Source organism: Cervus elaphus, chromosome 13 (genome assembly GCF_910594005.1).
Source record: "Cervus elaphus chromosome 13, mCerEla1.1, whole genome shotgun sequence".
Taxonomy (NCBI): Eukaryota; Metazoa; Chordata; class Mammalia; order Artiodactyla; family Cervidae; genus Cervus; species Cervus elaphus.
In genome coordinates this window covers 38,194,809-38,204,233 of record NC_057827.1, presented here as the reverse complement: position 1 = coordinate 38,204,233, position 9,425 = coordinate 38,194,809, and the positions used below count along the sequence as shown (strand labels likewise).

The 9,425-nt window shown below is 46.7% G+C and overlaps 1 protein-coding gene across 2 annotated transcripts; it reads left to right on the top strand.

The window, feature by feature from the left end:
- The first annotated feature begins 414 nt into the window (after positions 1–414).
- Positions 415–3,553, top strand: LOC122706758 (granzyme H-like). 2 transcript variants are annotated; one of them, XM_043922202.1, is made up of 5 exons: positions 415–604; positions 1,626–1,786; positions 2,315–2,450; positions 2,653–2,910; positions 3,293–3,553. In XM_043922202.1, the coding sequence occupies exons 1-5, from the start codon at positions 551–553 to the stop codon at positions 3,434–3,436; spliced, it is 753 nt and encodes a 250-aa protein (XP_043778137.1). In that variant the 5' UTR covers positions 415–550; the 3' UTR covers positions 3,437–3,553. The 2 variants fall into 2 exon arrangements, with proteins under 2 accessions (XP_043778137.1, XP_043778138.1); XM_043922203.1 differs by having other exon boundaries at positions 417–604; positions 2,315–2,381.
- The last annotated feature ends 5,872 nt before the right edge of the window (positions 3,554–9,425 follow it).

Here is a 9,425-nt window from a genome sequence, read left to right as displayed (position 1 = left end):
TGAATCCAGGTCTCTGCTCCTAAAGCAAGTCCAGTCTCTGCCTCACACTTGGCCCCAAGTAGAGCCCCACACCACAGTCCTCACCCATATGTTCTCTACTCACAGATTCTAGGTCTCCTCCAGCCCCTGAGCTTCTCAAATACAGGAGCCATGTCTCTGTTACCCCTGCAGCTCACCTATTGGGTAATTCTGCATGCTTTCCCCAGAATCAAAGAAGACCCAAGAGGGGAGAAATGAAGACACTCTTGCTTCAGTCACTGAGGGCCTCTGGGGACCCAGCTCCTCCCCTGACTGCACCCCAGCCTCCACTTTCTTGTTGTTCCTCTTGCTTTGTGACTCAGCGGTGGGAGTGCAAGTGTGGTGACTGTCATTCTCACCTCTCCCACAGCAGAGAACATGGGCACACGTGGCGTGCTCACACCTGGCTGGGGTGATGCACAGCTCGGGGAGGTCTGTGGGGTCACTGAGCCTCCCCTCCTTCCTTCCTCTATGCTTTGTGTCTGGAAGGGAGAAACCCCAGCAGCTGTGATCTGGGCAGACCTTCTGGAAGATGCAGCCACTCCTGCTCCTGATGGCCTTTCTTCTGCCTCCTGGGCTGGGACAGGTGAGTGACCATCCCCATTCCTGACAGGCTAGCCCATCTCACTAAACCTCCCACAGTCCTGGCCCTTCTGCTTAGCTCCAATCTCTGAACCAGCTCCCATCCCAACCAAGACTACACGTTAGATGCTGCATAGACACTCAGCAAGGATGAATGGTAGGAAGCAAGCTTTCACTAAAAGCTTTGTAGCGCTCAGCCTCTCTCTCACCACCGGTAAAGTGGGTTGTGCATTTGGTGGAGGATGTGAAGCTACAAAACACAAGTAAGAAAATTCCTCACTCCAGCCAGGAAAGGACAACTCAGACTAACCATCCACAGTACGGGGTTGTCAGTGGACCCAGCTTAAGAACCAGAGAAACTTGTCCATTTCCCCCACCCTTCACTCCTGCCCAGGAGAGGAGCCCAGGGTGTGATTGGTCAGAAATGGCTAGATGACAGCACCCAAAGCTCTCTTGGTTTCGTTACTCTTTCCCAGGCCACAAGCAGTTCATTTTCTGCCCCACTGTCTTTGGCAGGGTCCTCCCCCATTCCTGTGCTCTTAAATCCCACCAGTATTATCCCCACCAAACCTCAGCCAAAAGCTAATTGGAGGCCATTCACGCATGCAGTCAACAGATGTTTAGTGTGATCCTGGGATGCATTATGCCCTAGGACATGAGGATTTTAGAAAACCCAACTCCATGAACCCATAGGTGGATTATTAGAAAATGGCACCAATCAGGATGTTAGCAGAGGCTCAGAGGGGTCCAGGAGACTCCATGAGAATGAGGGCTCATCAGGGGTCCCATCCATGATCTTCTGGGCTCCACCCTCTAGAAGGCAGTCTCAGGCCCCTCCATATGTTTGTGGGAATCAGGGCATGGAGAACAATACTGAGTTTTGGGGTTCAGAAAAGTTTTTCCCACTGCCATGAGACCCTGGGGGACTCTCCCCTAGTGTCTGTTGGGCACCGTGACCCACCTTGACTGCCACCTTCCCAAACCTCCCTTCTAACCATAGCGTCTCCCATCTCCCCATCTTTCAGCCTTTTCTTTCAGAGGAGATCATTGGGGGCCACGAGGCCAAGCCCCACTCCCGCCCCTACATGGCTTTCGTTCAGTTTCTGGGTGAGAAGAGTTTGAAGAGGTGTGGCGGTGTCCTCATACAAAAGGACTTTGTTCTGACGGCTGCTCACTGCAGAGGGAGGTGAGGGGCAGTAGCCAGCCTACCCTTCCTGATGCCTGGACAGGGACCCGTCCTCTCCCCAGGAGCTGAGCCCAGGGGTGCCCCTCCTCCGCCCCAGGATCCTGGAAATCAGGACCACAAGAGCTCATCAAACAAGCCATCTTATGAGCAGGACTAGGGTGATGAAAAGCCTAGAAACAGGACAGGTAAGTCTTGAGGTCAGTGGGTTGGAGGTGAGAACAAGAGACAGGGTTGAGAAAGGCTGACCCACAATGGCCAAATAAAGCTTCAGAGAAGGACGAGAGTGTGCATGAGAGCCAAACCCAAGCTCAGAGCCACTTCACAATATTGCTGAGGAAGCTCCCGGGAGCCCTGCCCTCATGTCACTGAGAAGCACAGGGCCCAGAGTCACTCAGCCCCAGGACCGCCTGTCACCTCAATTCCCCCTCAGCTGCTGCCCTGCCCTGGTGTCAGCTGCCTGTCACAGCTCCTGGGCTGTATCTCCGGTGACCCCATGATCCCCATACCCCTGCTCTGCCCTCCTTGCAGCTCCATGAACGTCACCCTGGGGGCCCACAACATCAAACAGCAGGAGAGGACCCAGCAGGTCATCCAGGTGAGAAGAGCCATCCGCCACCCAGACTATAATCCTAAGAACTTCTCCAACGACATCATGTTACTGCAGGCAAGGAAAACGCCCCACTGGCCCTGCCCTCCTGAGATCAGATCATTGCCCTCCCAGGAGCTCCTGCCCCTTTCCTCCTTCCCATCCTGGCTGCCTGACCAGTCTCAGGGGGAGAGGTGAGAGATGGGGTCCATGCAGCCTCATCATGGCATCCAGGCCAGAGGACCACCAGCTGAGCCAGAGTCTTGTCTCTTCCCACCAGCTGGAGAGAAAGGCCAAGCAGACGTCAGCTGTGAAGCCCCTTAGTCTGCCCAGGGCCAAGGCCCGGGTGAGGCCAGGACAGATGTGCAGTCTGGCCGGCTGGGGCCAGGTGGCCCTGGGCGCTCCAGCCACCTCCCTGCAGGAGGCAGAGCTGATGGTGCAAGAGGACCGGGTGTGCGAAACCCTCTACCCCAGCCACTACAGCCGGGCCAGCCAGATTTGTGTCGGGGACCCAAGGAAGGCGAAGACCGGCTTCAAGGTCAGTTTTCCCGCATCTAAGCACACAGACCCGGGAGGTATGCGTAGGGCAGAGGCCGTATCTTCATCCTCAGCTGAGAGCTTTGGCAGCCTGGTCCTTGAATCCAATGTTTTGCTTTTTTTCCCTTGAGTGGGTCAGGAAGCATCAGTCATCCCACAACTGTCTTATCACCAGAGTTTCCAGGAGAAAATTGACAGAAAGGTAGACTTGAGTCCAGCTACTAAGAACAGTCAGAGTCAGGCTGCAGCCCCAGGACCGGGAGGTGACCAGGCCCCCCTGGGCCTGGGTCTTCCCCACGGCCCCTGACTGAGACCACCCAGCCTGGGCGGCAGGGAAGACAGAACCCCAAGGAGGCCTGCTCAGCCCTTATCTCTGCCCACAGGGTGACTCCGGTGGACCCCTCGTGTGTAAAAAAGTGGTCTATGGTACTTTCTCCTATGGAAAGATGAATGGGATACCTCCAGGAGTCTTCACCCAGGTCTCACACTTCCTGCCCTGGATAAAGAGAACAATGAAGCACCTTTAACAGCAGCTTGAGACTGACCTTTGTCTGCACTGACGATTGTCCTGGGGAAGCAGCAAGAATCCCACATGGATTGGCAGTGGGATCACAGGGCCACAATAAATGGGATCTCTAAAGCGATGGTGACTGAATTCCTATTTATTCATGGAACCACCTCAGTACATAACCACGCTGCTCCAAGACACCCTCTGCTGTCAGTTCTGGGTTTTACTTCCTCCTTCCTCCCTAGCCCTCTGCTGCTATTAAGTCACTAAGTCGTGTCCCCCTCTTTGCGACCCCAAAACTGTGGCCTGTCAGGCTCCTCTGTCCATGGGATTTTCCAAGCACAAACACTGGAGTGGGTTGCCACTTCCCTCTCCAGGGGATATTCCTGACCCAGGGATCGAATCCGCATCTCTTGCATCTCCTGCGTGGCAGGCGAATTCTTTCCCACTAAGCCACCCTAGCCCTCGCGCCTCCTCACGTCCCACGCTGTCTGTATAGAATCTCATTGATTCCTCAACTATGTCTCTTTGGTGCTTAGCCTTCCGCAAGGATGAATCTAAAGGGCAATTCAAACTCTCCCCCAAAATGGTCCTCTCTGGGTGTTAGAAATTTCTTACCTTCTCTAAGCCAAACACTGTCACCAACCCCTCAACAATTTAGCAAAGCACAGGTCAGAGGAGGAGAATAACTCCAGGGACCCAGCAGGGCAAGGGCCATCCACGGGCACTCGGGTTCCTGTTTCCAGGGCGTCTCTCTCTCCTGTGAGGGCGGGCTGCTCCCACACCAGGACTGCCTAGAGCTCAGGAGGCTGAGATGTTCCCATGATGGCCCTCAGCCTCACCCAGGCCCCATCTCCACACCCTGCCCCAGGCCCAACACGAGACGCAGTCAACCTTGCTCCCTGCCTGCCATCCCACACCAGCTCCTGTTCTCTGCCCGAGTGCCCCAGCCACCGGCTCCTTTCCCTTCCAGCTCACCTGGCTTTGAGCCACCCTTCCTCTCATCTCCCTAACAGAATTCTCCTCCTCACGTGTCCCTGCCATCCCTAACCTCCCAACCAGTACCTTCTGCTTATCAGAGGAGCCAGACCCACCTCCCACCTGGGAAGGGCCACCTCAGGCCCTGGGTCCAGCCCAACATCCCCCAGGGGCCCAACCACCACCAAGGCCTGTTGAGGTACTGCGGCCTCAGCCCTCTCAGCCTGGCTGGCTTTGGGCCTCTGCCTCCCCCTGCTGGCAACCGGGTTATGGCAGCCTTGTGAGCCCCAGGGATCCAGGGCCACTGGGTGGGAAATACCATTGCCATCCACCAGTAGAGCAAATACTGATCTTCCTCTTGTGCCAGAACATAACAAGCTCTGCCTCTGCCATCAGGAAATGCTTAGTGGTGAGAAATTTCCTTGAAATTTCCGTGGTGCCTGTCCTTCCACGAGGAAGTTCAGTTTGGCAGAGATAGACCTGTATTTGGAATCTGGACAAAATCTTGTCTTGAAAATAATTACTTTCTCTGTATTTTAGATGGATTGTACATTGGAGTTTCACATGCATAATCTTGTTTGATTCCAGAAGGGCAATGTGAAATTGGAAGAGGCTTGGAGACCCACAGGTCCTGGGGTTTCCAGTCTGTGCTCCATGGAGTTATGTCTGGAGGGGAGGGAGGGAAGAAACCCCTGGAACTGCCTCTTTTGTTATCTCACATGTGGAAGCACGAGCCTCAGTTTGCAAATCTACGGGATGCCACATTTAAACGGGAAGACAGTTCATTGTGGCCCAGTTGTCTTGAATCCTTTAAACAGCACCACCAGTGATTTGAGGATGATAGAACACATCAAAGTCATGGTAACTGGGCAAACACTGAATTGAGTGAGATCAACATTGAGAAGAAAAGAAACTTCACAACAACAAAAAGAAACACAGCAAAGAGAAGGAACTTCACTCAAAATAACAAATCACATGAATATGAGAAGTAAAATCCAGCATATCGAAAACTAAGGTGAAAAAGAAATAAACACTTATTTTTCACACAAGACCATCCCTACATCCACCTGCCAAGTCTTCCCTGGAGCTCACAGTACCAGCAAGGGCACAGGTGAGCAAAGAGCTGAACGTATGCACACAGGTGAACCAGAAAAGGGTAAGGAGTGCATGAGCCAGGGGACAACTTCGGGGTCCCACAGTAAATGATGACACTCTTCGGAGATGTCTTCACACAAAAGGAATGTAGAGAGCCCAGAAAGCCAGTCATGAAGAGCTCCACAGAAGCCCAGAGAGTAAGGCAGAGTGGCCAGGGATATCCACCACCCCAGGCAAGGATATGTGCCCTCAAGAGGCATTGCCTGGTGAGTTAGTCTTCCCCCTTACACCTGATGGAATCATTTAACATAATATGAGATATATTAGGAAGAAAAATGATTACCTTTCAATGCTGTAGCGTCATGATCATGGGACTGCTTGAGGCTATATATTTCCTAAAAATGATTTCCAAATATTTTTACATTATTTCTTTCTTTGGTCTAGTGATTTTTATTTCTAGGACTTTAACCTACATAAGATCTAAAATGTGTGTGTGTGCGTATTTATAGAGGGGTTACTTACATAAATGTTCATCACACCATTATTTAATAATATACCTCAAATTAGAATCAGTATTAAAGTCCGCAAGAGGGAGATAGTAAGATACAGCATGCTTGCATTATATATTATGCAGTCGTTATTTTCTATATTATCCACTACTCTGGAAAACCAGGCTAAGAAAACAAAAGAACAAAAACTAGGCAGAGAAAACAAAAGAAAGTAAACTAGGCTGAGAATATTAATAGGGAAATCATTTAAATAACTGAATAAACATTTGGGGAAAAGTAAAAGTTCACTAATTAATTAATACAAATTTAAATATTAATAATCTTTACTTATATGATTGGAAAGGATTGACACAAATGATACAAGTGAGATTTAGAATAGACACTGAGAAAATGTAGTTTAATACCTTGTACACAAATATCCTTTAAAAAAGAAAAGAAGAATCTGATGTAGCCATCAACTGTACCAGGATAAGTGCAGAAGGTAATGCCCAAAAAAGTTACACAGGTCAAATCTTAAGAAATACTAATTAACCCAGAATTAAATGGGGATTTGCTTTTTAAAATTTTTCATCCCTTTGAACGCAGTGGAAATTTTAAAGTCATGATATAAAATTACAATTGACCACATGAAAGAATGGTCACTAGATTTAAGTCAAAAGCAGATTAAGAGCCGTACATACTACAGTCAATTTTTGCTTATACATACATTTTCCTTGTAGGCTTTTTTCCTTCCTACACAACCATTTATTTAATTTTTCTATAACATTTATGTATGATTTAGATAACTTAAGTGTCTTTTTAAAAATATGAATGAGATTCTAAAATGATCTTCACTAACAGTTTCTTTAATAAAATGAGGAAAATGTTTGTTGAATGAATTATAGGATTCAAAACTGAACGTATTATAACCACACCTATCAAAAATAAACATGTAAAAAACCTGGATGGTGGTTTCAGAATCTATAATTCTGAGGTGGGGCCCAGGAACCTGGATTTTGAAAAGCTCAGATGGTTTGGGGAGGCGTGGACTACAGGGCCTGCCCTGTCGCACCGGAGCCCTTCATTGCACTACAGAAACCTCTGGGCCACTCTTGCCCTGGCTGCTCTCAGCGGGATGGTCGGGGGGTGGGGGGTGGGGGGTCACCCGCAGGGGTTGATGACTTGGGAAGCAGCCCCGCACAGACGCAGGGACCACTCCTGCCTGGGCCCCAGGTTAATTACTCAAGCAAGATGATATGTCAAGTTATACAGAATATTTAATCGGTTACTATGATACCATAGAAATACCAAGAATCATAAAAGTAAAAAAAAAAAAAAGCTGCTAAGTCATAAAAAAAAAAAAAAAAAAAACCTGGATAAAAATAGATCTGCTAACAGTAGTCAGTTAAATGGTGCAATTAAGGCTGGCATTTTTCTTCTTTCTCCTTTTAATTTATTCACTAGTTTAAAATGTATCGTTCATAAAATAATTGTATTTTAAAAATTCCATGTTAGAAAAGGCAGGGTTAAGTAAGCTGGCAGATGTGTTAGTTAAGATAACTGAGCACTCTAACAGGTCACTTTTAGCACATCATGGCTGGCACAATAGAATTCTCTCTCTTGCTCAGTGACCATCCCAAGTGAATATTCCCGGTGAGCAGTGCCCAAGTTCACTCTCAAGTGTCCTGGTTTGGGCAATAAATTACATGGCAGCCCAAAGTTAAGGGATCCAGACTCGGTCCCCTAAAGATGCTTTCAAGCTCCCCATGTTCATCTGTGCCAAACCCTGGAAAAGGAAGAAACTAGATGGTCAAGCGTGGGAGTTGCTCCAGCTCTGGATGGGGCTCACGGCATTTCATTCACCCCTCGTTTGCTGTGACAGTGACCGAGGCACACCTGCACTCAAGGAGATGAACGGTACAGTTCACCTACGTCCCCAGAACACAGGGACACATGGGCTGGTTTTGCTAAACTGCCAGATCTTCTCTACCACAGCACTTACTACGGTATGCTGTTTAGAAGGATCATGGCCCTCCATTTTTTCTGCTTATTTTTATAGAAAAATCAGATTTAATTAGACAAATTTTCATTTATTTGTTTTTGCTTTTAGATTTTTATGTCTTTTTAATGAAGTGCCATTGATTTACATTATTTGTTGTAGGTGTATAGCATAATGATTCAGTATTTTGCAGATTATACTCCATGTAAAGTTATACAAGATAATGGCTATAACTTCCTGTACTGTACAATATATCCTTGTTGCATATCTATTTTGTATACAGTGGTTTGTGGCTCTTAGTCACATACCCCTACACACCTCTCCCCTTCCCTCTCTCCTTTGCTAACCACTAGGTTGATTTTCATATCTGTGAGTTTGTTTCAACTTTGCATATACATGTACTTGGAATATTTTTTAGATTCCTCATATAAGTGATATATAGAATTTTTCTTCTAAATTATTTCACTAATCTTCATATTCTCTAGATTCATTCACATTGCTACAAATGGTGGAATTTCATTCTTTTTATGGCCAAGTAATATTCCATTGTATAGGTATACCACATTTTCTTTATCCATTCATTTGTTAATCAGCACTTGGGTTTCTTCCAAATATTGGCTATTGTAAGTTGTGCAGGGGTACATGTCCCTTTTCGATTAGTGTTTTGTTTTTTCTGGATATATACCCAAGATTAGAATTGTTGGGTCATATGGAAGTTCTGTTTTTATCTTGGTGAGGAACTTTCATACTGCTTTCCATAGCGGCTGTACCAGCTTACATCCCCACTTACAGTGGAGGAGGGTTCGCTTCTCTCCATGTCCTCTCCAGCATTTGTTATTTGTGTACTTTTCTATGACAGCCATTTCTGCAGGTATGAGGTGACATGTTATTGCTGTTTTGATTTGCATTTCTGTCATAATTAGTGATGTTGAGTATCTTTTCATGTGACAATTATTCTTTTGTATGTCATCTTTGGGGAAAAAAATGTCTAGTCAGGTCTTCTGCCCATTTCTTGATTTGGTTAGTGGTTTTTTCGCTATGAGTTGTTTGTATATTTTGGATACTAATCCCATGTCAATTATATCACTGGCAAATATTTTCTTCTATTTCATAGGTTGCCTATTTCATAGGTTGCCTTTTCATAGGTTCTTTTCTTTGTTTAGTTTGTTTCGTTTGCTATGTAGAAGTTTTTATGTTTAATTAGGTCCCATTTGTTTATTTTTGCTTATATTTCTTTTGCTTTAGTAGATAAATCCAAAAAAGTATTGTTACAATAGGCAGTGTTCTCCCTCTATTCTCTTCTTAGAGCTTTATGGTTTCAGTTCTTCCATTTGGGTCTGTAAACCATTTTGAGTTTATTTCTGTATATGATATGAGGAAGTATCTCATCTTGCTTTTTTTTTTTACATGTAGCTGTCCAATTTTCCCAGCAACACTTGTTGAAAAGC

Coding starts and splice junctions, on each gene's coding strand:
- LOC122706758 (XM_043922202.1), top strand. CDS start 551: ATGCAGCCACTCCTGCTCCTGATGGCCTTTCTTCTGCCTCCTGGGCTG. Junction 2,451..2,652: donor ACGACATCATGTTACTGCAG/GCAAGGAAAACG, acceptor TCTTCCCACCAG/CTGGAGAGAAAGGCCAAGCA. Junction 2,911..3,292: donor AGGCGAAGACCGGCTTCAAG/GTCAGTTTTCCC, acceptor CTCTGCCCACAG/GGTGACTCCGGTGGACCCCT.